The 27,768-nt window shown below is 44.9% G+C and overlaps 1 protein-coding gene across 2 annotated transcripts; it reads right to left on the bottom strand.

Moving 5' to 3' along the window:
• Positions 1 to 267: 267 nt before the first annotated feature.
• Positions 268 to 27,768, bottom strand: NDE1 (nudE neurodevelopment protein 1). 2 transcript variants are annotated; one of them, XM_077906731.1, is made up of 9 exons: positions 27,690 to 27,768; positions 20,050 to 20,175; positions 18,876 to 19,029; positions 12,275 to 12,423; positions 6,581 to 6,717; positions 4,872 to 5,051; positions 3,416 to 3,507; positions 2,332 to 2,483; positions 268 to 1,499 (listed from the first exon to the last, which is right to left on the bottom strand). In XM_077906731.1, exons 2-9 carry the CDS (start codon positions 20,130 to 20,132, stop codon positions 1,406 to 1,408), a joined length of 1,041 nt encoding a protein of 346 aa, XP_077762857.1. In that variant the 5' UTR covers positions 20,133 to 20,175; positions 27,690 to 27,768; the 3' UTR covers positions 268 to 1,405. The 2 variants fall into 2 exon arrangements, with proteins under 2 accessions (XP_077762857.1, XP_077762858.1); XM_077906732.1 differs by lacking the exon at positions 27,690 to 27,768 and adding an exon at positions 26,812 to 27,026.

The following is a 27,768-nucleotide window of genomic DNA, read 5'->3' as shown; positions in this document are numbered from 1 at the left end:
CGGACTCCACAGGCCCAATAGATTTGAAAAGAAACAATGCAAACTGAAAAACTCAAGCCAATGACCAAATGCGAATACACCCTGAGCAATAACCCAAATATATCCCAAACACACTAAGAAGCCGACTTGAGGGGGCATTTTTTAAAAGGACGGTTTTGGGGTTTTTTTTTTTCCATAGTTACTTGGTTAAAAACCAAGTTTTTCACCACCATACGAGCAAACATAAAAGCACAAATAAAGCGACATTTACTGACCACCACCACAAGCTAGTTGAAAATTAGTTTCTCTTGATTTTATTGTTCTTTTAAAAAAATAAAAGTATGTTTTTTACCGATACAGGTTAGAATGTTCCCAGGGTAAGGAACCAGGCACCAGAGATCAATTCTCTGTTGAATTTCAGTAGCACTTGTGAAGTTCTATTTTTAACTCAAGGATATTTTTGCTATTCTTTTGGAAAAATAACTTAGTAAAAAAGGTCATTAAGCTGCATGCATGCTCCTGAATTCATGTGTTCTTTTTTACTTTCCTCCAAAAGCGAGACACAGTTCACAACAAGCAGGGTTGGGTACGTACAACATCCGAGTGGAAATCCCATGTTTGTTTCTTCTTTGACAAGGAAGCTTCCAACAACAATCCTGTGGTTTAATCTTATTTGGAGGTCACCCTGATGATTTTATCAAGGCTTTGAATGAAGTCCTGCTCTTAAGGGCTGAATTCATAAGGCCATGCCACCCCAAAGACTGTCAGGGTCCTGAAGCAAAGGTCAACCTCAGGCCAGGGCAGAAGTTCCAGGAAAACTAACGATCAGGATCGATCTAAAGAGGATGCGAACTTTCCAACTGACTTGGTCTACACAAGATCCCCTCTGAAACAAGCACACCTCCAAATGCCTCAGTAAGAGGCAGATTAAGATGTCCCAGAGGCACACTACACCATAGTTTCTTTTTTAAAAGGCATGTGTCTATTCTACTCTGCTCTCCTAGACATGATTTCATCACACAGACCCTTCCTGTGCCACAGAGCAAAGTTTTGTTCTAGAAGATAGCCTGAGTCTGAGATGGGCTCACATCCCACTTTTACGGCATCTCCAGACATTAAAAACGCATCTCAAAACCATTCGGGAGTCTGGTCAGCTCACAATGATGGGGTAGCCTCAGCATCCACACCTTAGCACCCTTTCCACAGGCTCCGGTTTGTCCCTGTCCCATTTGCAACACACCAGCAAGGAGGATGGGGATTACGATACAACATTTCTTGGGGCCACGGGCGATGGCCTCATTGGCTAATGTGACTGTTTGCTCCTATTTCTCAAACTAGCTTCAAAACACAAAAACCTAGTTTAAAGAGGGGAAGAAAGGTACGATTCCCGCACAGGCACACCGGGGCTTCAGCTTCCGTGGATTTCCTAAAGCAACATCTTGACTACACCCTGGGCTGACGGCAGCGACGGTGAGGAAATATTTGAAGGCGGCTTCCCAAATTCCAGGCGTTTTCCCAACCTTCAGACAGAGCAAACCAAATTAGGTGGACATTACAGCTGTTACAGACTGGCTAGCATTGGGGCCTGCAAGTTCTAAGAGTGAGTATCAGGAGTCAGGAGCAATGTCTCCCTGGGTGTCATTTTTCTTTCCCATGAAATGAAGGAAAGGACACTGGCCACCTAGCTCACACACTGCCAAGGCCACACGAGAAGCCCAGTCACATAGAAGACCCACTAAAGACATCCTCTTTGACAGGGCTGCAAGTTATGTGCATGCCATACAAAACGAGTCTTCCTTTCCCGCCAGCAGTCTGCCATGGTGACAGGTCTGCCACAGTGACATGGCTTGGGGGCCAGGAAAATGGTGGCACAACTTAGAAAATTAATCAATCTAGAAGCTGCCCCTATGCTCCTCAGGTAAGCAAATACGCACGATGCTGCTAGAGATCAGATTTGTGTCTTCCCATCAGGTGACTAGCTTCAGGAATCTAGTCTGGCTAGAACTGAATGCCTACTTCCTGAGTTTCTAAAGATCTTATTTATTTATTTTTTTTTTTAAGGAAAAAAAAAATCCTCCTCTGGGGGAAGCAGAGCAGTGTTTGAAGCTCAAGTCCCAAGCAAGTGTTTTATACAGGATGTGCTCACAGGGTGACCAGGAGCTGGGGCCGCAGCATCAAATAATGAAAACGAGCCTCTTCCTGGCCATTTACTTTTAACCAGAAGATACCACCTAACTCTGTCTCAAAGGGGGTGGGCCAAGGTTCACAGACATAACCCTGCAGCTTTTCCCAAATGGCTACTGGTCAGGGGTTAGAGGTTCCCACCTGGAATGGACAGCTAAAGGTACTGACCCTTTATCACCCAGAGGCACGCCGGTGCTGCTTGGCTGTCTCTCACTGCCATCTCTGTGCTTGCTCCCCCGCCCGGAGGCTGGGCCACTTGTTCGATTTGGGGACTGATCATACACAAAATTCCGGCAGGACGCAAGTTTGGACTCCAGGGCCTGCAGAGAAACACATTTTCATCTTTCAAGTTAAAGACAAGAACTCCCCTCTCACCCAGAGCCTGAACACAGACAATAACTTGCAACGGTGGTTCTCAAATTGTGTTATACAGTGGAATTCCAAAGTGGGGCCCTGCAGGGACCTAATGTATATCTAACTTTTAGAGCCACTAGCCTCAGACATTCTTAGGAGCTTCCTGAGAAACTCAATAACCCTGCCAATCATCTAGTTCTGCCTATGGGAAATATGAAATCCACTTTGGATTTTGTCCTAGCCTTTCAAGATTTTGTTTTTTAACTCTCTAAGAAATAAATAAATGAATGAATGAATGAATTTTGCTTATTTATAATTATGATATAATATATAATTATAATTATTTATAAATAAATAATTTTATTCATTCATTTTTAAAGATTTTATTTATTCATAGAATACACAGAGAGAGACAGAGACACAAGCAGAGGGAGAAGCAGGCTCCATGCAGGAAGCCCGATGTGGGACTTGATCCCAGGACCCTGGAATCACACCCTGGGCTGAAGGCAGGTGGCTTAACTGCTGAGCCACCCAAGCGTCCCTCCCTAAGAAATTTAAAAAGAGGAAGCAATTTTTACAATGTTTCTCAGTTCTCAGTTTTTTTCAAATTAAGAAAAAAAACAGACACCAACCAAATTTCTCAAATTCCAAAGAAAAATGGCAGGGAAAGATATGCCCAGGGATCAAAGGGATGAGAGTTAGAGCTCTGGGTGTTCGTCAATAACAATGCCCACAGAATGCCCTCAAATGATGCTATAGGACACTAACAGAACCAGAGTTTTGCCTAAAATGCAGGGAGTCTCTGTTAAAGGGGAGAAGAACTAATCAGGTCACCCCTCTCCGATATCCTGAAACAGGCAAGGAGCCACACCAAAGCCCAGGGAGGTGGCAGTCTTACCCCTACTTTCCGAAGCAGGTCTCCCACAATGTTGAGGGCCGATATCCGTGCTGCAGGAGTGAGGGGAGTCCCACCCATAGAGTCGTCCAGACCTGGGTGTGCAAAAGGAGGGACATGTAATACCAACCCACAGTCGAAAGTTTGTGCACAAACATCCCTAAATGCAGAACCACGGGTGTGAGCGCAGGAAGCTAACTCTGCCCTCCAATCCTAGATGCTGCCCTGTTTCACTTGACAGTTAACTAAGACAGAAAAAGTCTACTTGATGAGCAACCGTTTGCAGCCTTAAAACTACCGTATTAATTGTTTATCTTTACGTGTTATTCTTTTAAAGCAAAATCAAAACAAGTCTTCTTGAAATTCTAGGAATTCCATGTAGTTATGAACATCATCCGAACAAACCACATTTGTAAGGGGGCTTCCTCTCCAGAGCCCCTCTCTCTCCTCTAAGCAGGACCCAAGGACCAGCAGCACCAGCATCATCCTGGTTAGGATGCAGGATCCCAGGCCCTGCCCAGACCTGCTGAATCTTAGGTGCATACCGAAGTGTGGAAAGCCCTGCTCTAGACAGGGATTCTGGAAGTCTCACCAGTCTCTTGATCCCAGGGAATAGGCTAACAGATAAAATAGTCAGTAGTAGTGTGAGCCCTGGAGCCAGCTAGGCCTGGGTCTGAATCCCAACTCTGCTATTCACCAGCTGTATGACCTGATGTAAGCTCCTTTATCAGGGCCTTAGTGTCCTCAACCCATCTCCTCACCCATCCCATGGGGACAGCACTGGCATCTTGGCCTGTGGTGAGAATTCAGTGAGGTCATATATATGCAAAGCATCTGAAGCAGAGTGGCTAATGAGCATATACCAAGTACCCAATAGTTGTCTATTGTTGTTACTTGCTATTAAGTGACCCAGTAACAGTCTTAGTTAATCAGCAGAGGAGCTGGGGTGAAAACTCAAATTTTTCTTTCTTTTTTTTAACCATACAGCCCAGGTTATACTGGATTCTACTTCTAGATGGAAATATTGCTGGACTCACAGAATGCTTTTCCATTTTTTTTATCTGGTTACTGCAATTTTCAACTTTGGAAACTTTGTGTTTAAGTTTAAGGAGAGGATTTCTGGCTTCCAATGAAGACTGGGAATGTCTGCTAATGCAGGAGAGGATTTAAGGAGAGGATTTCTGGCTTCCAATGAAGACTGGGAATGTCTGCTAATGCCTGGGGTAGGAGCAGAGTGGCAGCTGCCCCTTCGAGATGAGGCTTCCATTTTCCTGGCCACAGACTCCATCGCTCCCTATTACCTCACAACCAAGCTCTTCTTATCTCAAAGCTTTGCCCCCCACCCTGGGAACACTCATTTGCTCCTTTTAAACACACCCAGTGTCTGTCTCACCCAGAACCCGACTCCTGGGAGAGTTTTGTGAAGCAGAGAAAATCCTCCCAATGGCCATTCCCTTACCGCGTCTGAACGTCCCTGGTGTGTTTAAGCTAGTGCTGGGTCCCCGATGAGCTATGGGAGTGGATGGTACAGAGCCAGTGGCCTGCACAGCTGTGTCTGTCCTTTCGGCTTCCACCGAGCTAGGCATGGGGGTCCGGGGCTTCTCCTGCTTCTGCTGCACAGCCAACTCCTGCCGCAAATCTGAGCCAGGACAAGGATTCAGATTAGGTCCTTGCTTCGGGTGATGGGGGGAGGGGAGGGTCAACAGTAGACACTGGTCAGGGAAAAGAAGTACCAGAATGGAAAATCATAGGTGAAACCCTCAATGAAGTGAAACCCAAGGGACCTGGCCTAGTAGGCTTGGAAAATTAGAGATGTTTTAAATAAAAACATTAAGGTTTAAAAATTTTTTTAAACTATGGCAGTGGCAGGTCACTACTGCTTTCCTTGTTTCAAAAGCAATTTCAGTGCAATAAGGAATAAATACTAAATGAAAATATGCTCTCCCAGCCCATCCCCAAATGCCCCTCCTTACCCATAATCACTATAATATGGAGAGATATTTTCAATCCTTTTTCTCTGTATTTTCAGACATACAGTTTACATAGATCTCTATTAGACAAATAGGAATTCTTATTAAACATAAATAGAAACATACCTACTGACTATGACAGTATATCTTAACCTAACTATATTTATATCTATAATTTAACAATTGTTTAACATTCCAGAAAATAAATCTATGCAACTTATTTAACCACTTCACTACTGATAGGAATTTAAACCACCTTTCAATGGGATGCCTGGGTGGCTCAGCGGTTGAGCCTCTGCCTTCAGTTCAGGGCATGATCTCGTAGTTCCGGGATCGAGTCCCGCATCGGGCTCCATGTAGGGAGCCTGCTTCTTTCTCTGCCTTCTCTCTGTGTCTCTCATAAATAAATAAATAAAATATTTTAAATAAATAAACTATCTTTCAAGCTTAAAGAGTGTTTTCTTTTTTTTTTTTTTTTTAATTTTTATTTATTTATGATAGTCACAGAGAGAGAAAGAGAGAGAGGCAGAGACACAGGCAGAGGGAGAAGCAGGCTCCATGCACTGGAAGCCCGATGTGGGATTCGATCCCGGGTCTCCAGGATCGCGCCCTGGGCCAAAGGCAGGCGCCAAACCGCTGCGCCACCCAGGGATCCCCTAAAGAGTGTTTTCTTTTTAATCCCCCTTCTACTGGCTCTATTTTAGAAACTAAATTAATGTTATGAACAATTAATTGGGATGTTAAAAAAAAAAATCTCTTCTGCACCTAGATCTATCTCCCGAACTGTGAACTTCCATGGAGCAAATGCTGACGGGAATTCAGTGCTCTAAGGCACATGTATCAGCTGCCATCAAGCCACAAAAACAAGTGGGCTAGCACGGAATTCCATCAACACGAATTTTCTCCCCACAAAACTCTTATACCCCTACTGATCAGAAAGCTAGGGGTGGGTTTAAATAACCACAAGGGGTCTTTACAGGGCCAGACATCAGACAGTTCTTAGCAAGGGGTCAGGACTGAGGCTGAGGGCTACCCAGTGTGGTTCTATACCCTCTGACCCAGACTGTTCCTGTGCCAAGTGGAGCATGGATTTCCAGCCAAGGTGATGCTGGGCAACCTTGCAGGACAAGCTGTTCTCAGGGAGGGAGAGGGGAAAACACTGGTGAGGGCACAAAGAACAAAGCCATGGCCGCCTGACCTCTGGCTTCATCCTTCAGTCGCTGAACAGATTCTAGGAGATTCTCTTTCTCATCAAGCTCACTCTCCAGGAAGGCATTTCTTTCAATGGCTTGATTCAAACGCTGCTCAAAGTCTTCCAGAGACATGATCGTGGCCCTGGTAAAAAAAATAAAAATAAAAATATGGAATTACCATATGATCCAGCAATTACTCTGCTGGGCATATATTCAAGAGAAGTAAAAGCAGGATCTCAAAGAGATAATTGTATACGCATGTTCATAGCAGCATCATTCACAGCAATTAAGCAGCAGAAGTAACCCAAACATCCACGAACAGATTAATAGATAAAGAGAATGTGGCATATACAATTGGTGTTTGAACAGAGCGGGTGAGGAGAATAGTGGTGCTAACCCTTCACATATTAAAAACCTACATATAACTTCTGACTCCCAAAAATTAACTATGAATCATCTAGTATTGGTCAAAAGCATAAACAACAACAGTCAACTAACACATATTTTGTATGCTCTATGTATTACACACTGTACTCTACAATAAAGTGAAAGAAAATGTTATTAAGAAAATCATAGGAAAAAACACATTTATAGTAACAGTCTGCATTTATTTAAAAAAATTCTGTGAGCACACCCACAGTTCAAACCTGTGTTGACTCAACTATGCATACACTGGAATATTATGCAGCCTTAAAAAGAAAATAAAAGAAAATCCTGTCGCACACTACAACATGGGTGAATCTCAAAGATCTATGCTGGGAAAATAAGCCAGTCACATGAGGACAAATACTGTAGGGTTCCACTCCTACAGAGTACCCAAAGTAGTGAAAAATCAGAGAAAACAGAAAGGGGATTACTGAGGGCCAGAAGGAGCATGGAGGAGGATTTAGTGTCTAGTGGGTCCAAGTTTCAATGTCACAAGATGAGAAAGGTCTGGAGAGCTGTTGCACAATTAGGTGAATATACTTAATGCTTCTCAACTGTACACTTAAAAATGGTTAAGATGGTGAACTTGATGTAATGTGTTATCACAAGAAGTTTTTTTTTCCAACTTCTGTGTAACAGGAACATGGAAGAGTAAAATTAGATAAATCAGTCTGGGCAGCCTGGGTGGCTCAGTGGTTTAGCGCCGCCTTCGGCCCAGGGTATGATCCTGGAGACCTGGGATCAAGTCCCACGTTGGGCTCCCTTCATGGAGCCTGCTTCTCCCTCTGCCTGTGTCTCTGCCTCTCTGTGTCTCATGAATAAATAAATAAAATCTTAAAAAAAAAAAAATCAATTCTAACCCTTTTCATACCTTAGCATTCATATGTTAAACAAAAAAGAACTCTTAAGGAATATATTTAATTTTTAGTTACTTCCAATTAGGCCCTGAGTCTCTCAAGGTTATGCCCTTCCTAAAAGTAAGCCATTTCATTTAACAGATCTACAGTAGAAGAACTTTAACAGGCAAATGGCTGGTAGGGCTGAGAAATTACTGTTCTTGAAGTAGATGGTCAAATTTTCCAAATACAACCATTAAAACTTTATAATAAAGTTGTCATGTCTTAGATACAGAGAGAGGCAGATACACAGGCAGGGGGAGAAGCAGGCTCCCTGTGGAGATCCTGGTGCGGGACTCGGTCCCAGGACTCCGGGATAACGACCTGAGCCAAAGGCAGACACTCAACCACTGAGCCACCCAGGTGCCCTTAATTTTTTTAATAAACCTCAGTATTCCATAACTTTATTCATTCTATAATGATGGGTCATTATATATATAATGATATGAATAGGGATCCCTGGGTGGCGCAGCGGTTTGGAGCCTGCCTTTGGCCCAGGGCACGATCCTGGAGACCCGGGATCAAATCCCACATCGGGCTCCCGGTGCATGGAGCCTGCTTCTCCCTCTGTCTATGTCTCTGCCTCTCTCTCTCTCTGTGTGACTATCATAAATAAATTTTAAAAAATTAAAAAAAAATAATGATATGAATATATATGAATGATATGTATATATAATATTCATGATATAATGATGACTTGGGCTTCACCTCTACCTCTTCTGATTCTTTTTTTTTTTTTTTTTTAAGATTTTATTTATTTACTCATGAAAGCCAGAAGAAACAGAGGGAGAAGCAGGCTTCCTGACGAGAGCCTGATGCAGGACTTAATCCCAGGACTCTGGGATCATGACCTGACTCAAAGGCAGACACTCAACCACTGAGCCACCCCGGTGCCCCTACCTCATCTGATTTTAACACCAAACAATTCAGCATTTGGCCACAATGGGAATCCTATGTACCTTTAATTTTTAAAAAATATAATGAAATGTAAGACAGACAAGAAAAAGAAAGCACAGACTAACTGCTTTATAAACCTTGGACTGCAGAACGCCCTTCCAACTGTGGCTGATATATCTAACCACAGAGAAATCAAATAACTTCTGGCAGTAACGTAAACAACAAAGCTGGAGGACAAATCCAAACTCCAAATATTTTCAATTCGTATCAAAACATATAACAATCTCCTAGAAATGAAAAACAACCCAATTTAAAAGTAAGCAAAGATAAACAGTTCATAGAAAAAGACATAAAACAGTTCTTAAATTAGGAAAAGGAACCAACATCACTCATAATTGAGAAATGTATCCATTGGTCACTTATACTGGCAGAGATGCAAAGTTTTGAAAACCACTCCGTTAGTGAAGCTATTTGGAAAAGAGGGATTTACATACATACTTGCAGGGAATATAAAGTGATACAACCATATAGAGAACAAATGGGCAATAACTATCAAAATCACATACGCATCTATCCCTTGACCCGGCAATTTCACTTGTGGGAATTTATTCTACAAATAAACATCTGTGCAAGCAATGTTTAGCATTCGTAACAGTAATGCTTATCACTGCACAAGAATGCAAATGTAGCAGATAACCATCCACAGGGGACTGGACAAATAAATTATTATGTATTATACAACACCAACCATACAATAGAATATTATGCACTTGGGGAAAAAAGAACAAAGAATGTTTTATGTCCTGAAAAATCTCGAAGATCTACTGTTATGTGAAAGAAGATGTGCAACAGTGTGTATAGAATGCTCTTTGTGGGAAGGGCAGAAGGGAGGGATAATATGAATTCCCTTATTCCCTATTTGCTTGAATTTGCATTAAAAAAACTCTACCTTTTGTACATTATTTTTGAACTGGTGAATGTACTATCTCTTCATGGTAGACTGCATCACTGGTCCTAATTCTTCACCCTCCCTACATCCACATCCTTGCTATGGCCTCATTGTGAGTGGAATATACTGTCCCACCTCTTGACTTGGACCATGTGACTTGCTTTGATCAATGAAATATGGGTGGAAACAATGGTATGCCAGTGGCTTGCTAAAAATCACACATACTATAAAGTCACGGAAATCAAGTCATTACAGTATTGGTATAGTAATTCACAAATTGTACACTGGACCAAAATAAAGAATTCAGAATGAATCCCAGGATATGTCAGAGATTAACATATGACAGAGTTGGGTTACACTCAGTGGGAAAAATGAGTGTTTAATAAATAGTACTGGCACAATCAGCTATCTATGCATTAAAAATAAATTGGGGGGCAACTGGGTGGCTCAGTGTTGAGCGTCTGCTTTTGGCTCAGGTAATTCTAGGATAAAGTCCCACTTTGGTCTTCCTGCAGGGAGCCTGCTTCTCCCTCTGCCTCCATCTCTGCCACTCTCTGTGTCTCTTACAAATGAATAAATAAAATCTTTAGCAAAAAAGAAGATTGGATCTAGTATCTTGTACTAGATAAATAAATTTCAGGCAGATTAAAAGCATAAGTATAAAACAAAAAAGTCTTACAAAAAACAAATTAAGAGAAGACACACACAAAGGATCAAGGAGCTCTCCCTAGTGAACTCTGGAGACCTAGAAGCTAAAAAAGGAGACATAAACTGGATGATCTAAAAATGGTAATTATTTGTATGGAAAATGATAACAGAGACAAAGGCAAAAGACTAGATTATTCTAGGACAAATATTTTCCATGTAGGACAAAAAGATTAGCAGTGAAAATATACAAAGAGCTCTGACAAATGGATAAGAAAAGAGACCCCATTTCTGATAATGATAAGGTGGCTTGTATCAGACGAAACTTCCCATAGATTACAACTAGAGTCTGGAGACCCTGGCAATAACGGGAGCCAATACAGTGGGTGAATGTTGCATCTCTGTTAATGCTTTGCCTACAGCTCCAGTGATAGAAATCCACCAACACAGGGGAGTGCCAAATTCTCATACAAACTCTTCTCATATCTCTGGCGAACCCCTGGACCATGCATATGCACAGCAGACTTGAAGCAGTCTGGTCAAGGCTAAAAGAATCAAACAGATTTCAGCTTCTGCCCATTAAGCAGAAACAGTTTGTGGAGTGTTAGTTCAGCCAAGTTAACAGATCAAAAAAACAAAACAAAACAAAACAAAAAACCATAATCCATAGTTTCTGTAACACATCATTCATAATGCATGTTCTAGAATTCAAAGTTACTTGACACGTTAAGAACACAAAAAATGTGATCCAAACTCAGGAGAAAAGGCAATCACGGGGACAAATCAGCCCTAAGATAACCTAGATATGAGAATTAGCAGGAAAGGACTTTCAAGTAGCTACTGTAGCTCTGCTCAAAGACATAAAGAGAGGGGTGCCTGGGTAGCTGTCTGTTAAGCATTCTGTCTCTTGATCTCAGCTAAGGTCTTGATCTCAGGGTTGTGAATTCAAGCCCCACATTGGGCTCCGCACTGGGCACAGAGTCTACTTAAACTGATGATGATAATGATAATAATATTAATAATGATGCAGAGGACTGTGGAGGCGACATAAAGTTTCCATATCTTAACAAGAGCATGGGTCACGTGAACATATATGCAATTTATCCAAACTGATGGAACTATATGCTTAAAATCTGTGCATGCCACTATATGCAATTTATATCTAACTTTTAAAGTGGTTTCATTAAAAAAAAAAAAAAAAAAAAAAAAGAAGGCCTGGCACAGAGTAGTTATATAATAAAAGTTAGGATTGTTAGTATTCTGTTAAACAACAGAATGTCAGTTTAGGAAACCCTGTTCTTCGCACATGCTTACCTTAGGGCAGTATCTAGCACATGCTTGTCCTTCTGCCTGGGATGTTCTCACCTCATAATCTTCCTCCCCTGGATGATGCCTATGCATCCCCTGGTCTTAGCCCAAATGTCACTTCCACTGGGAAGTCCTACTTAACATTTACCTGCCAATGGCCGGACTAATGCATCCTATCACATGCCCCCTAGACTTGCAGCACCTACTGCTGTAGTCAAGTTGCACTTGGGGGGTGACTGGGTGGCTCAGTTAGTTAAGTGTCTGCCTTTGGCTCAGGTCATGATCTTGGGATCTTGGAATCCAGCCCTGAGTTGGGTGCCCTGTTCGCAGGAAATCTGCTTCTCCTTCTCCCTCAGTGCCTTTGCCAAATCAGGCTCAAGCTGTCTCTCTCCAATAAATAAATAATCTTAAAGAAAAAAAAAGTTGCACTTATCTGTCCATTGACCATTTCCTATAAGGACACTGGCTTGGCTCCCTGCTGAATTCTTTATACTCAACCCAGTGCTTGGTACCCAGGCACTGGGGTCAAACAGTAAAGACAAAAGGCTCTAAAATCTGTTTTCTCCTTCCCGACGTACCGTTTTGCTCTTTCCAAGTCGTCATTTGCTTGCTCCAGCTCTCTGATGTATTTCTGAAGTTGATCCTTAATTGCTTTGGTCTGGGCAAGGTCATCCTCCAAGGCTGAAATCTGCCGGTAGCCTTCGGAGTGCTGAGTTTCAAACTTCTCCTGGAGGACAAAATTGACACTGAGGGTATGATTTAAGTCTTCTGATAAGCGGTGTTCACCTTCCTTCCCTGTCATTTCCTTAAAAATACTGAAGACTAATCCTTGAACATACATTTTCCTGCTGGAAAACACTGTTGTGTTTTGTTGTTGTTTTGGTGTTTTTTTTTTTTTTTAAGATTTTATTTATTTGAGAGAGAGAGAGAGAGAGAGAGAGCGCACGCAAGAGCATGAGTGGGGTGAAGGGCAGAGGGAGACACAAACTTCCCACTGAGCAGAGAGCCCGATGTAGGGCTCCATCCCAGGACCCTGGGATCATGACCTGAGCCAAAGGCAGCCGCTTAACCAACTGAGCCCCCTGGGTACCCCGAACACTGTTGCTTTTAGCACATGAACATCCATTTCTCCCTATGTGTGCAGTTCAGCAGCATCCTGATTTATTTAGGGATTTAGCTCTCCCTTATTATAGGATCTTTATGGGACCAGTCTTCACCTCATCCTCACAAGGAGGCCCCAGACATTCTAGCAGCCTCCTGCCACAGCCTGGGGACAAGCCTAAGATCAGCCAGCAGAACCTTCTCTCCACATGGATCATGACCATGTGAGGGCAGACGGCAAGAACAGGGAGCCACCATTCAAAGCTGTTATATTCCAAGTGCTTCCTGTCTCCTGGCCCCGTAGCATCTTGCATCCTGCCCCCTCCAGAACTCGGTCCCTGCAGCCTCTGGGTGTTAAGAAGCCCCTGACAATCTTCAAAGCAATTATTTTGCTCAAAGCATCCACAACCATAGAAAGCCACACAAACTTCTCCAACTCTCATCCACAAGGGCAACACAAATCTACTTCATGTGACATCCCTGGATCGTGTATCAGGAATCACAATGACTTTGGATGCTTGTGCCTCGCCCTAAGAGCAGGAAACCATGAACTTAGTCTGACAACTGTTCTAACTTTGTGATCCAGGACACGCCCCTGCAGCATGGGGGAGTTAGAAGGGACTTCTAGACCTTTGTGGGAGGGAGGGAAGGAAGGAAGGAAAACAAAACAAAACAAAAAAACCCCACAACTTGTTATTAATTACCAAAAGTTGCTTCTCCCTCTTCCTGTGTCTCTGCTTCTCTGTGTCTGTCATGAATAAATAAATAAAATCTTTAAAAATAACAATAGTAATAATTACCAAAAGTAGCTCAGTGTCATCTGACTAGTGCTTTCCAAGGCAAAAAATAGTCAAATGACTTTGCGATCTGCTGCTGCTCAATTTCAGCAGCTAACATTCATCGCATGCTTACTCTGGGTCAGCTTCTGGGCTCACGACAGTACTTATATTGGCCCATTTAATGCCACTTCAGAGATGTGAACTGAGGCTTCTTCATTAACCCAAAGCCAACTGGGAGCTAATGACTGAGCCAAGATCCAGTCTGGGCCACCAGGGCTTGTGCTCTTAATTTAAAAAAAAAAAAAAAAGGTTTTATTTATTCATTCATGAGAGAACACATCGAGGGAAGCAGAGACATAGACAGAGGGAGAAGCAGGCTCCCTGCAAGGAGCCCCATGCAGGACTCAATCCCAGGACACAGGGATCACGATCTGAGACAAAGACAGACACTCAACCACTGAACCAACCAGGTGCCCCAGGGCTTGTGCTTTTTTTTTTTTTTTTTTAAGATTTCATTTATTTATTCATGAGAGACAGAGAGAGAGAGAGGCAGAAACATAGGCAGAGAGAGAAGCAGGCTCCATGCAGGGAGCCCGATGTGGGACTCGATCCCACGACTCCAGGACTATGTCCTGGGCCAAAGGCAGATGGTTAACCGCTGAGCCACCCAGGGATCCCCAGGCTTGTGCTCTTAAAACAACTATACTAAATTGCCCTCCAACATTTCCTTCCAGAACACACAGGTATTGACTGGTCGTACACACACACACACACACACACACACACACACACACACACACTCTGCTCAGGCTTCTCTTTCAAATCACCTTCCTTCACCCAACACCCCTACTGCTTTCCCTTCATCTACACACAAAAGAAAACACTTCCCACAGGAAAGGCCCAAAGTCTACTTAGAAAGTTTGAGGGGTCCTGGCTGGCTCAGTTGGTGGAGCATCCAACTCCTGATCTCAGGGTTGTGAGTTCAAGCCCCACACTGGGTGTGGAGAGGACTTAAAAAATAAAATCTTAAAAAAAGGAAAAAAGGAAGTTTGAAAAACAGATGAACTCCTCTCTCCTCAATCAAGTAAACAAAGGCGTTGCTAATCTGGATGCGTCAGGAGAGTGACATAATGGTGCCTGGGCCAGAGAGGTGTGGTGAGAGCACCATGGGAGAAGGGCTCCCACGGAACAAGTAGATCATTTACAAGGCGCTGACAGGGAGGGCATTCCACATCCTCGCTGCTTGGTCCCCTCTGATACTCTGTTTCCTGGCCGGGAGCACAGGAAGCATCTCCACTCAGGCAAGGAGGGGCCGACCAAGCCCCACGCCCGGGGAAATTCCCAGGGCTGGCTCTGATGGCTTCACACCCTTTATCAGGGTGCATCACCAAATAAAACAGAAGCGTAGAGGATCCTAGGTCAGTAACCTAAATTCAAATGCAGCTTCCAAGATGATGTAGTTAAGGGGCTTCTCCACCGGCATAAAGATTCAAATGATGCCCTTTGAACTTAGGGACATGAAAAGCCATTGCTAAATATTGTGCTTTCATTTGGGGTTAATTATAATAAGCTGTCAGCTGATGGAGGCCTCAACAGATGCTCTGTTTGATCTCTTACAGGCCTTTTTGTTCAATTTGTGATGAATAAGCCAGTTGTCAAGAAGTCTGACTGAGTTGAATACATTTCTCTGAGTTACTGACAGATACTTGCTGGCAGCAGTTTATTTATTTTTAAAGTAATCTATACCCCAGCATGGGGCTCGAACTCACAACCCTGAGACCCAGAGTCGCATGCTCCAACAGTGGAGCCAGCCAGGAACCCCCCTGGCAGCAGTTATCCTATTTCCCTGCATTTCTATTTCTTTCCCGGCTCTATGCTCTGCACCTCATGCATCTATCATGTGGCTGTCATGAAGAGGTCTTCTGCAGGTTCAAGGGCTCTGTTGGGAAGCAGTTACTTCATAATTGCGCAGTATGAGCCTGCCTCCATGGAAGGCCTGTTCCCTCTCCCGACTCTGGTTCACAGATTTTACTTCCACGCTGCTTCTTGCGTCCCTGAGTCCCTTCCAAGTTAAGCATGGGAATGATTCCTTAGTGCCTATGGCAGGGGTCAGGTTGTTAATCAAATGAGTGATGTGGGCCAGTTGTAGAGAAAACAAGGGACACTTATACCTCAGTGTCAGAAATGGAGGTGGGGGATGGTTGTGGGAACTCAGATGGACTGGTGAACAGTGGCTCTGTCTCGGCAACCACTACGTGGTGTTTTGTTGGTGTGGAACATTGCAGGCCTGGTATGGCCAGATCTGCTGGTTCTCAAAGGGAGTCAGCAATCCAGATTTTTATACAAAGCCTCACAACTTTGAATATTAAGTACTTAAGTAGGGGCATCTGAGTGGCACAGTCCGTCAAGCATCTTACTCTTCATTTTGGCTCAGGTCATGACATCAGTGTTGAGACTGAGCCCCACGTGGGCTCTGCACTCAGCGTGGATTCAGCTTGAGATTCTCTCCCTCTGCTGCACTCTCCACACACATCCACGCTCTCTCTCTAAATAAATAAAATCTTTAAAAAACATTAAAGACGGACACCTGGGTGACTCAGTGGTTGTGTATCTGCCTTCAGCTCAGTCGTGATCCCAGGGCCCTGGGATTCAGGGCTTCCCCACAGGAAGCCTACTTCTCCTTCTGCCTATGTCTCTGCCTCTCTCTGTGTCTTATGAATAAACAAAATCTTAAAAAAAAAAAAAAGCAAAACAAAACAAAAAACACTAAAAGATGTAAATTTTATTACCAAAAGAATAAACTGTAAACAAACCCTCAACTCTAGGGAATAACAGCATGCTGAAGGTCGCCTGGGTGGCTCAGTGGTTGAGCATCTGGCTTTGGCTCAGGGCGTGATCCTGGGGTCCTGGGATCAAGTCCCTCATCGGGCTCCCTGCAGGGGAGCCTGCTTCTCTCTCTGCCTATGTCTCTGCCTCTGTGTGTCTCTCATGAACAAATAAAATCTTTAAAAATAATAGCATGCTGAAGTATTGACGGGCAAGTGTATAGATGTAAGTCACTCTGAACTCCATCAGAAAACTAGATTGATAGATGGATATGATAGGTAATAAAAAGTCAAGCATGGCAAAGGTTATTAGTAGAGCCTCAGTGGCAGATAAACCGATGGCCACTGGAAAAGTCTTTCAAACTTGCTGTGAGCATGAAAACTGTCATGACAAAATGTTGAATAAAAACCACCAAAGGCTAACAGGCGAAAACATCTGTGGGCCAGATTGATCTGTAGATGGCCAGTGTGGGCTCTGTGGTCTACAACATAAAAAGCTTATGCTCAGCTCTGAGGTCTTTGGGATCTTTCCTCTGCCCCTCCCCAACCCTCAATCCCCAACCCACTGGCTGGTTCCACTTTTTCCCATGCACTACTAAAGCCAGGATTCTCAAGTCTGCTTGATACCCATTCCTGTGTTTATGGAAGGTCCAGATTAACTCTTCACTAACCCCTACACCTTAACCTGCTGGCTATGCACACACACACACACACACGCACACAGACTCCCCTCACCTTCAACCATCAGATCAAATCCTTCCCAGCTTCCCCATGAAGCTGTCTCCAGCTCATGAAGACCTTTCTCAGAAGGATCTCCTGGTCAGTACTATGTAATTGGGTATCTTAAGTGCTTTTTGGGGTTAGGTTTGTCTTCTTCACAGAGCTTCCGGAATACCAGGAGTGCATCTCCCTTCACTATCCACCATACCTTACCCTTGGTTCTTTCCTCTAGCACCTCATTAAAATTTACAAGGGGAGCTTTATTTTTAAAAACTGAAGGGGTGCCTGGTGGCTCAGTCAGTTAAGTGGTCGACTCGATTTTGGCTCAGGTCGTGATCTCTGGGTCCTGGGATCTATCCCTGCATTAGGCTCCGTGCTCAGCAGGGAGTCTGCTTCAGGATTCTCTCTCCCCTTCAGGCCCTCTCCTTGCTCACTCTATCTCTAAAACAAATAAATAAATCTTAAAAAAGACATGCGACATGCTAGGTGCCCCCCCAAATACATTCAGACCAGGAACCTCAGGGCAGAGGTAGATTCAGGCCTGATTTTTTTTTAAGATTTATTTATTCATGAGAGACAGAGAGAGAGAGGCAGAGACATAGGCAGAGGGAGAAGCAGGCTCCCTGCAGGGAGTGATGTGGGATTCGATCCTGGGACTCCAGGATTATGCCCTGGGCCTAAGGCAGACGCTTAACCTGCTGAACCGCTAAGCCACCCAGGGATCCTACAGGCCTAATATTCATGAAACTAGCCAGGTGATCCAGCCTGGCAGTGAGGGCTGAGAGCCGGTCTCCAGGGCACTGTATGAGTGATTATCTGCTAAGCCCTATAAAATGTCCAAAAGGCAGTCTTTACTCTTGGAACCAGTGATGCTCTAGATACTTGGCAACATCTGTAGGTATTTCTGGTTGTCATCATCGGGGTGGGGGGGGGTGCTCCTGGCATCCAGTGGGTGGAGACCAGGGATGCTATTAAACACCCTACAATGCAAAACTTCACAGAAAGCTACTGGACCTCAAAAGTCAGGAGTGTCCAGGCTAAGAAACCTGCTCTAGACTGGCACCGTCCTATAGAACTTTCTGTAATGATGGAAATATTCCACCCCTCTCTGTCCAATAATGATACCCACTAGAGACATGGAGCTGTTTAACAGTTGAAATATAGCTAGGATAATTGGGGATTAAATTTCTTTATTTTAATTAACTTAAAATGTCAATGGCCACAGGTGGCTGGGGGCTACCACAATGGGCAGCATAACCTAGGCCTTGTACAATACAATGATGAGCAGATCTAGTGACACCCTATACTCTAAAAATGTCTATCTTTGGGCACCACAGTGGCTCAAGTTGGTTAAGCTTCTGCCTTCACTCAGGTCATGATCTCAGGGTCCTGGGATCAATCCCTGCGTTGGGCTCTTTGCTCAGTGGGGAGTCTGCTTCTCTCTCTCCCTCTGCCCCTCCCCCAGCTCGTGCTGTCTCTTTCTCTCAAACAAATAAAATCTTAAAAATAAATAAATAAATAAGAACATCTACCTTTCATATGCCTTGGGGGGTTGTGGTAGATAGCTAAGGATGACCATGTGGACACATGTGTGACTCGTTTCTCATAGAGCTCCTCCCAACAGGGGCAAAAAAAAGAGTTCTACTACCATATGCACCCAGCAGGCCAGCAGGCTGGCCTCCCACGGCAGGGCTCACTTTCCCAAGCACACACACCAGGCGGGAAGGCTGTCTAGACCTGCTATTTCCTCTCACCTTGATGGTTTCCAGCTCCATACGAAGGCGGTTATTCTCCGACAGGAGGTCCCTGTTCCTGGTTTCAATCTGTTGCAGCTGCGTCTCCAATTCAGCTTCATATTCGCGGCTTCCCTCCTGGAATTCTCGGAGTTCCTCCTGCGTGTTCTCTGCCCTAAAAAATTCCCAGCTGTGTCAGGCAATCATTTACTGAGCACCTACCGTGCTGCTGAGTGTTATGCAGACCTTTTGAGGCAGAAACTCTCCTTACCCTCATTTTACAGATAAGGCTGAGCTGAGTAACTTGTCTCAAGGTCATAGGAGTCAGAAGCAGAGCTCAGACCTGAACCTAGGTGTTCCTGACTCTGACTCCAAAGCCATTTCTTTACCAACCCACCCTCCGCTCATTCATTCAACGTATTTTGTTTTTAAACTCAACGTGGATAAATAGACTTAGGATTGCATGCCCTCTGCAGATTTACTTGTAAGCAGAAATTGGATCTAATATAAATGTTTGCTTATCCCCACGGCTGCAATGTGCCCCCACCCACCCCCAGACACTCAATTCCAGGTCCTCAAGCCTTAAAAGTCAAGCAACATTTTTTTTTAATATTAAATCTGAATTATCTTTAAGTCCAAGTAAGAATAAGGAAATTAGAGGAACTGGAATAAGACCTCCAGGTGGAGAGTAAAAGAGTCCATGAGAAACAAAGAAACAATGCTGAACACACACACATACACACACTCTACTCCCAGATAGGGACACTGAATTGTTGGCTTCAGATCTAAAATCTGCAACAGCCCATATTGTCAGGCACAGGGAGAGGTTCTTTCCTCTTGCGTGGGGGAATGACCAGATATGGCATCTGGAACGGATAAAATCCTGCCAGAAAATAAGATGGGAAGGAGCACAGACAGCAGTTTGCTTAGGACCCTAGGCTTTGGCACTCACATTCTAGCCAAGCCACTTACTGCCTGTGTGACCTTGGTGGGCAAGTTTATTTGCCTTCCCGGAGGCTCAGTTCCTCATTTGCAAAATGGGGTAATAATTGTTTCCTCAGGAGGCAGTTTGAGATTTAATGGACAGAGTGTGTGTAAGGTCCTTTACAGTGCTTGTCACTTAAGAGGCCACAAAACACATGGTTGCTGCCACCCCAATGGGAAGAAAAAGCAGGGTCGACTTTGGAAGACTGACCTCTGCTTGTAGGTCATAGCCAGATCTTTCCAGTAGTTCGCTTCTTCCTCCTCAGAACTGAAAGTCTTTCCCGAGTCTTCCATTGTGAAAACAAAGGAAGAGGTCACTCTCCTTGTGGCATGGTGTCTAGGAGAGAAAGCTTTAATATTATTACCCATATCTGGTTAAATAGCTGATCTTTTTTAAGATTTACTAGAGAGAGAGTGTGTGTGCAGAGCACGAGAGGGAGTGCATGAACAGGGGGAGGGTCAGAGGGAGAAGCAGACTCCCCACTGAGCAGGGTATCGGACACACATGGGGCTCAATCCCAGGACTCTGGGACATGAGCCAAAGGCAGACGCTTAAACTAAGACTGAGCCACCCAGGTGCCCGTAAATAGATGAGCTTTAATGGGGGGGGGGGGGAACCTCCTGGATTTTATGTTGGATTAAATGATAAAACATTGCCAAAAACTGAAACTAAACCCAGACAAAATACAGCCCACCCACATTACATTCCACAAATTGACAAAACTACCAAGCCTGTATTCATTTCATGGGGAGAGAGGGGTTGCCAAGGGAGGGGGGAAAGAGGTGAGGACATCGCCTGAGGTTCTAGTTAGACAACTGGTATACCACCATCCCCATCACCAGTAATAAAGAATATGAGAAGGAAAGTCTTCAGGGCATGAGAATAATGAGGCCAGTTTGGGACATTTCTAGTTTGACATGCTTGTGACACATCCAGAAGCAAAAGATCTGAAACTCTAGGGTGACACAAACTTAAGAGTCCTGAGCCTGTAGCTGCTTCTTCCCTTTTTCTTGTGATGGAACTGCTGGAGAATCTAGTGAGGACTATTTATGGAACTCTGAGGAATGCCAACGTTTGACTGGTAGGCAAAGAAAGAAACAGTAATCTTAGGAGATAGAGGACCAATGAAGAGACAAGAACCAGACAGTGAGCCCCTGGGAATAGATGGTGTCAAGGGGAAAAGCAGGAACGTTCCACAGTATCCATGCTACAACAGAGAAACTAAGATAAGGACTGGAAAATACCCAGGAGACTTAGCGAAATGTCGGTCACTGGTGATGTGGGCAAGAGTAGTTTCAACACATTGGAGGGGGGAGGAGGAATAAATTGGGTGGAGTTACGAGGAGGCGAAGAAGAGGAAGTAGAGGGAATTTTGGAGAGCTGGGTGTGAGAAGCAGACAAACGGGAGAGTAGCTAGAGAGCAGGGGGTGGGAATGGGGCCTTGGCTCCAAGGACTTGGAGACACCCAGAGCAGAGGCTGGGGAACAGCTGGCAATTCACAGACTCCCTGCTGGTAAAGCCTCTCCACGTAACAGCTTATTCTCTGAATTTAAGGCTCTGAGCTTGTCAAAAGTTCATCAGGAATCCAAATGAGAGGTCTCCAAGGTCCCTTGCTTCCCTCAAGGGAGCTCACAATGTGGTGTCCTTAGGGACAAAAGAATGAACGCAACCCCTCACTTTGCAAGGTATAACTGTATTTTTTTTTTTTTCTTTTTGAGAGAGACACCGCACGTGAGAGCAAGCACTGCAGAAGGAGAGAGTATTTTAAGCAGGCTCCAGCTCAGAGCATGGAAACCAACTTGGGGCTCCATCTCAGGACCCTTAGATCATAACTTGAGCTGAAATCAAGAGTCGGATGCTTATCCAACTGAGCCACCCAGGCGCCCATAACAAGCTGTATTTTTTACTACAAATATGAGTCATTCAGCTAAATATGTTAGAGTTGACATGGACACAATCACCAACTTCTGGATCCCTGGCAAAAAAAAAAAAAAAAATATATATATATATATATATATATACACACACACACACACACACACACACACACACATATATTGGAGCACAGTCCTTATTTATAACTAGATTTGTTAGTACCTGTACTCACATCTTGCTAATTTCTCTCCCTTCCCAGATTCAGAGACAAGATGCCCTATTCCCCACCTACCACCTTCTGGGGAACAGAATTTCTCTGAAAGCTGGATGAAAGCAGAAAAGCTGGACAGAGTAGAAAGCCGTACATTTGTTGATTTTTTTTCCTATCCAGTATTTCTTCTTCCAGCTTTCTGGAACACCACCCCAATCTTAGGAAAACCAACCCTATACTCATTCCATGTAATTCAGATGTACTTCGCACCAGCATCTAGGAGACACATGATTGGACGGATGCCTCCAGCATCAGTAACTGGCTCAGAGGCGGGCCAATGTTGGTTCAGGGCTGGCCCTTAACCCAAGGAGAACCAATGACAGTGGCAAGTTGAAACCAAACTAAGTCATTGATTGGTTCAGGGCTGGCCCTTACCCAAGCAGAGCCAATGACAGGGGCAGGTCAAACCCAAACTAGGCCAATGATTGGTTCAGGGCTGGCCCTTACCCAAACTGAGCAAACCAGTGTCCAGGTCTTGGGCTTTCGCAGAGCCATCAAGAAAGACACTCTGGGGGATGCCTGGGTGGCTCAGCGGTTGAGCGTCTGCTTTCTGCCCAAGGCATGATCCTGGAGTCCCTGGATCGAGTCCCACATGGGGCTCCCTGCATGGAGCCTGCTTCTCCCTCTGCCTATGTCTCTGCCTCTGTGTCTCTCATGAATACATAAATAAAATCTTAAAAAAAAAAAAAAAAGACACTCTGGAAGTGTTAGCTAACCTTATTGTGGTAATGGTTTCACAATATACATGTTTATCAAACCATCATGCTATATGCCTTAAACTTACACAATGTTATTTGTCAATTATATCTCCATAAAGCTGGGAGAAAAAAGAAACTCTTTCCACTAGGGTAAGACGGTAGGAGGTAAGCCTGGAGCTGCCAGAGATCATCCCTCCATCATAAGAGAAGGAAGCCAAAACAGAGGAAAGCAGGGCCAAGAGGTGGAGACACTGGGTCCTGATGATATCATTTGAACACCTGGATCCAGTCATACTTGATTTAAGGTTATGAGAGATCGCCAACAACCTTTCTTGATTATACCAGTTAGGATTGGATTCCTGCCATGGAGATCCTGATTAAGGTAAGTAGTGAAAGATGTCATTTGCTGAAAGTAAAAAGAACAGAGCACCTGGAGTGTAAATAACAGTAATTAACATCGCAGCAGGTAAGGATAAACTCAGGTCTGGTACTCCTTGCTCAAGCCTTAAGCTCTAATGACCCCAGAACTCATCAATACAAAATCCCCAAACCACCGCCTCTAGTGTCAAGAGCCTGTGCAACTGAGGACCGTGTGGCCATTATGTAGAGTACAGTCTCAACTGCATGGCATGGGAATCTGTGTAGTAGGCCAAAAAAGTGAGAACTAAAAACAATGGGTGTAAATCGACTTTTCCTGCTATCTGGGAAAATATCACGTCCAATATTTAATGTAATTAGTTCCTACTTCTCTAAACATTCCCAACCCTAGTCCCCCTCATTAGCAATGTGGTGCAAACCACATTACCTTCTTTCTGTTCCTTGAACACATCAAACTTGCTCCCACCTCAGGGCTTTTGCACTTGCTATTCTCTGCCTGGATTGCTTCTCCCTCAGCTCTCTGCCCAGATATCCTTCTTGTCATTCCATCTCAGCTGAAATGTCCTCCCCAGGGAGACCTTATTTGAATATCCCACCAAATATCCCCTCCGGTTCTTCACTATTAACCCCTACTTTGTTTTATTTCACCATTTTGAGTTTTGTTTTTATTTTCCCCCACTGGAATGTCAATGATTGAATACAGCGGCCTTCTGGGTCTTGCTTTTTTATCCCAAGGCCTAGAACAGTGCCTGGCATATACTAGGCATTCAATAAATGTTTGTGGAATGAATGAAGGGGAAGACAGATATGGGACCACTAACAGGAAGGGGATGTAAGGTTAAGGAAAGGCAGGAAGGCAGAAACCTCTGAAGACTAGTTTATAGTTGACATCTGTAAATCTCTAAGAGGCTTGTCAGGAAAACCTCACTCTCCCTCAGCACCTGTGTGGCATCTCATTAGTGGGAAGCGGCAGGAGAGGATACCATGTTGGAAACGACCCCCTCCTCAGGTGTACTTGATAAGGATCATCTGATACTGTTCTTGGGGTTTAATAACGGTTCATCCTGCACTCTTAAAACATGGCCAGTGAGGACTAAAAGTCCTTGGGAAAGAAGTGAATTTGAGATGTTTTAGGAGGCACTTCCAATGCAAGAGAGGCTTTAATTATAATGGTGCTGATGGGTGGACTGATTTTGGACTTCAGGGCCAGGAGTTGGTGGGGAGAAGCTAAGCAGAGACCTGAGCTCCTGTCACAGCCTGAACCAACTGTAGCTCCTTCAACTAAAGGGCAAAAACCACAGGCTTGGCATTTCAACCCAAACCGCCGTGCATTTTAAAAACAATCCTTAGGGAAGAGAAAAAAATATATCCTAGACTAAGAAGCAGTAACAGCTGAACTTCACACTGAAACAATCTTAAAAATGTACAATTCTTCCTTTGCCATTTGAAAATGTCTCACAGTTCCAATGTGCATTATTCTTTGCCACAGAAAGCAGGTAAGATGACTTGGAAAGACTCTCCTTACTGAGTTGAACCACCACCTTCTGTTTGCCCTGTGCTGGGTGTGTAAGAACTTATCTTCAAGTTTATCCCCTTTGAGCCATCTGACTATAAGAGTAAGCAAGACATCACTAGGTTCCTAGAAGCAGAAGCTGGAGTAGAAACACTGCATGCCTTGGCCATTTCCATAGGTGCAAATGAATGGCTAGAGGCAAACCAGACCAAGTGCAAGTTGGGAGGGGTGACTGGAGGGCCTTTGAATTCAAGTTCATGGTCTCCTTGGGGTTGCAAAGAGAATGTTCAGAGGTCAGATTCACTCATTTCATCCGGCCCACATAGGGTCTTCAAAGGCACTGTGACAGGCACGGGTTAATGCTAGGTCTCGGTATATACAACTCTGTACCCGCTCTCTTAAAAATGGGTGCTACACGCATTTATTACATTTGTGCTACAAGTGTTCTAGGCATTTTGCCTCTGAGCCTGTGCTCTCAATAGGCCATCATGCCCCATGAGCTCTATGGACAAATCCAATGGGCACCTCGAAAGTATATGCTACAGCATGCAAGGAAGAACAAGCTGGGAGCAAGAAGTTCAAAAATTATGTTCTCCTTTTTGCGTAACTTCGATCTCCCGACACACCTTTGCTTTCGAAACCCTAGAGAAAAAAAAGCAATCTCCTTTCTTCGCTTAGAAGAAAGCCAGCACAGCTGGTCAGGAACAATACACATGGATAAACTATCAAGAATTAACGCACCGCCCTCCTCCACACCAACCTCCATCCTCCCCAACCAAAACAAACGGAAGAGCTGAATGGAGAGGGAGGGTCAGAAAGACTTGGCCAAACGTCAGCACGTGCTTCAACAGCTTCTAGGTTATGACGCAGGCCCTGCATTTTGCAGAAGTGGCATCACTGGGGCAAAACCAGTCAAGAGTCAGCAAGTCTGGCTTCTGTCTCTGCACCTTCCAAGTCTATAATGATCTTCCTACAAAAATACTGAGATAGGCATGCAAGGACATATACTCAAGGGTGTATGCCATCATTCACTGATGTGGAAAATTGGAGCAGCTCAACTGTCAACAGAGGACTGGGAAAAATTATGTAGTCGTTAAGAAACATATGAACTAATATGGAAGAAAGCTCATGATACGTTGAAAGAAGGTTGCCAGTTTTGTTTGTAAAGGTATGTCACTCTCTTTGCATACATGAAAAGGATCTGGAAGCATGTACCAGGCGGGGGTAAAGTAGGCACTGAGATAGGACCTGTGGGGTGGGAGCAGGGGGAGGGGTGCCCAGTGGCTCAGTGGGGTTAAGTAACTACCTTGGGCTCAGGTCCTGGGATCGAGCCCCGTGTTGGGGTTCCCTGCTCAGAGGGGAGGCTGTTTCTCCCTCTCCCTGCCCCCACCCACGCTAATAAATAAAATCTTTAAAAAAACCTGTTCCAGACACACTACTGTATGCATTGATTTTTACAACAAGCATAGGCTGCCTTTGAAATTTTAAAAAGCTTACACTCAGATCAAAACATAGAATGAAAAAAAATAGAATGGCTATTGTTTCAGGATAAGGTTATTCTATTGAATCAAGATGCCAGGGAATGATTTTTTCCATACCCTGGTTTCCCTCTCCTCCATCCCTTCTCCAACATTTCCAAACACCTACTAAGTACTTAAGGCACTGCTGGGAGAGGCAGGCAGAAAGCACGTACATCAGTACTAGGTGCAAAAACAGTCCTAGCTGCTGACACAAACTTTCTGAATGCAGGCCCTCTCCTGTCAAGAAATTATCTGGTAAGGAAAGGGAGTGTAATCTCTCTGGGCTCACACGTTCTGAGGCAAAAGAACACACTTTGGAAACAAAAATAACATCCTAACAGAAAAAGCCAAGTTAAACTATTATCCAAAATGAGAGGATAAAATATGCCAGTCAGAGGCCCCTGAGACTTCAAGGATCTAATCTTACACAAAGGACACAGTAAGAGGAAAGATTTAAGTTTCAAACCTGGTTAAATAGCAGTGTGGTGGTGGGGTCAGATAAGCAGCTCTGGGAGTTAGTCAACGGGATCCAACTGCTCTTCAAAGCACCCTATCCATGTCCTAAAAGGCCGTCCTCTCCAAGAATACAGAAACAAAACTAGCATAGAAAATGACAAATCTCTGCCCAGTGCACCCTGTAAAGGCCATTTCTTTAGAAAGGAAGTTAAAAGGGACCTTGAGGCTAAAAGTAGAAAAGAGGCACAACCTGGTACCAACCCTGGACAAAGAAATCTGGGAAGCTCAGACCCTCAGGAGGCAGAGAACTTGAGATGACTGGAGAAGATAAGGTTGCTTTCCCCCCAAAAGCGGTGTCAAGGTGATGATGGCGGGATTTCCCATGACCTCGGGGAGGCAGGTAAGCCCCAGCACGGCATTCAAACTGTAGAATAAGCGTTTTCATCCTTTATCCAATCCTTCCCCAAAGTGCAGTCAGGAGAAATCTGAACCTCCCTGCAGCAGAGATCTGAGAAAAAGCAGGGGGAAGGAGACTGTTCCAAACACGTTCCCGAAGGCAAGGGAGATGGATGCCAAGGAGGGGGGAGGCTTTTGGAAGGAGGCCTCAACTGAGGGGTGGAAGTAGCAAGGGGCAGTGGAGGAGTTTGGAGGGGGCAGGGGGAGTACGAGGAATGAGGGGGGAGTCGGGGGCAGCAGGAGGAAAAGGGGTGGGGGGGAATGAGACAGGGGGGAAAAAAAAAAGAGCGGAGAGTCGGGAGGGGTAGGGGTGAGGGTGGGAGGGGCGGAGGGCGGAGGAGCCGGGCCGCGGGGGCTGGGGTCGAGGAGGGCAGAAGGGAGCAGTGCCGGAGGGAGCGGAGGGCAGCAGGTCGGGAGACGGGCCAGCGCTGGGAGAGAAAGAAAGTTGGCAAAGGCGAGGAGCTGGGCGCGAGGACACAAGGCTGGGAAGGCGCAAAGTTAGGCAGGCGGCTCCGGAGAGCGGGATTTTTGAGCCCAGCGCCGGGACCGCGGAGCGCGGGCGGCCGGGGAGGGGCGCTGCAAGGGTCCCCCGCCAGGAGGCGCGGCGGTGCCGGAGGGCTTCCCGGCGGTGGCGGTGGCGGCGGCCCCGGCCCCGGCCCCGGCCCCGGCAGCCCCGCACTTACCCGGGAGCGGTCCGCGAGGACGGGCGGCGGCGGCGGCGGCGGCGGCGGCGGGCACTGCACCGCCCGGGCCTCTGGCCCC

The sequence above is a fragment of the Canis aureus genome, chromosome 8 (genome assembly GCF_053574225.1).
Source record: "Canis aureus isolate CA01 chromosome 8, VMU_Caureus_v.1.0, whole genome shotgun sequence".
Lineage (NCBI taxonomy): Eukaryota > Metazoa > Chordata > Mammalia > Carnivora > Canidae > Canis > Canis aureus.
The sequence above is the reverse complement of the archived record's forward strand: the minus strand, read 5'-3'. Positions and strand labels throughout refer to the sequence as shown.

Coding starts and splice junctions, on each gene's coding strand:
- NDE1 (XM_077906731.1), bottom strand. CDS start 20,132: ATGGAAGACTCGGGAAAGACTTTCAGTTCTGAGGAGGAAGAAGCGAAC. Junction 12,424..18,875: donor TGGAGCTGGAAACCATCAAG/GTGAGAGGAAAT, acceptor TTTGTCCTCCAG/GAGAAGTTTGAAACTCAGCA. Junction 2,484..3,415: donor ACCTGCTTCGGAAAGTAGGG/GTAAGACTGCCA, acceptor GTTTCTCTGCAG/GCCCTGGAGTCCAAACTTGC.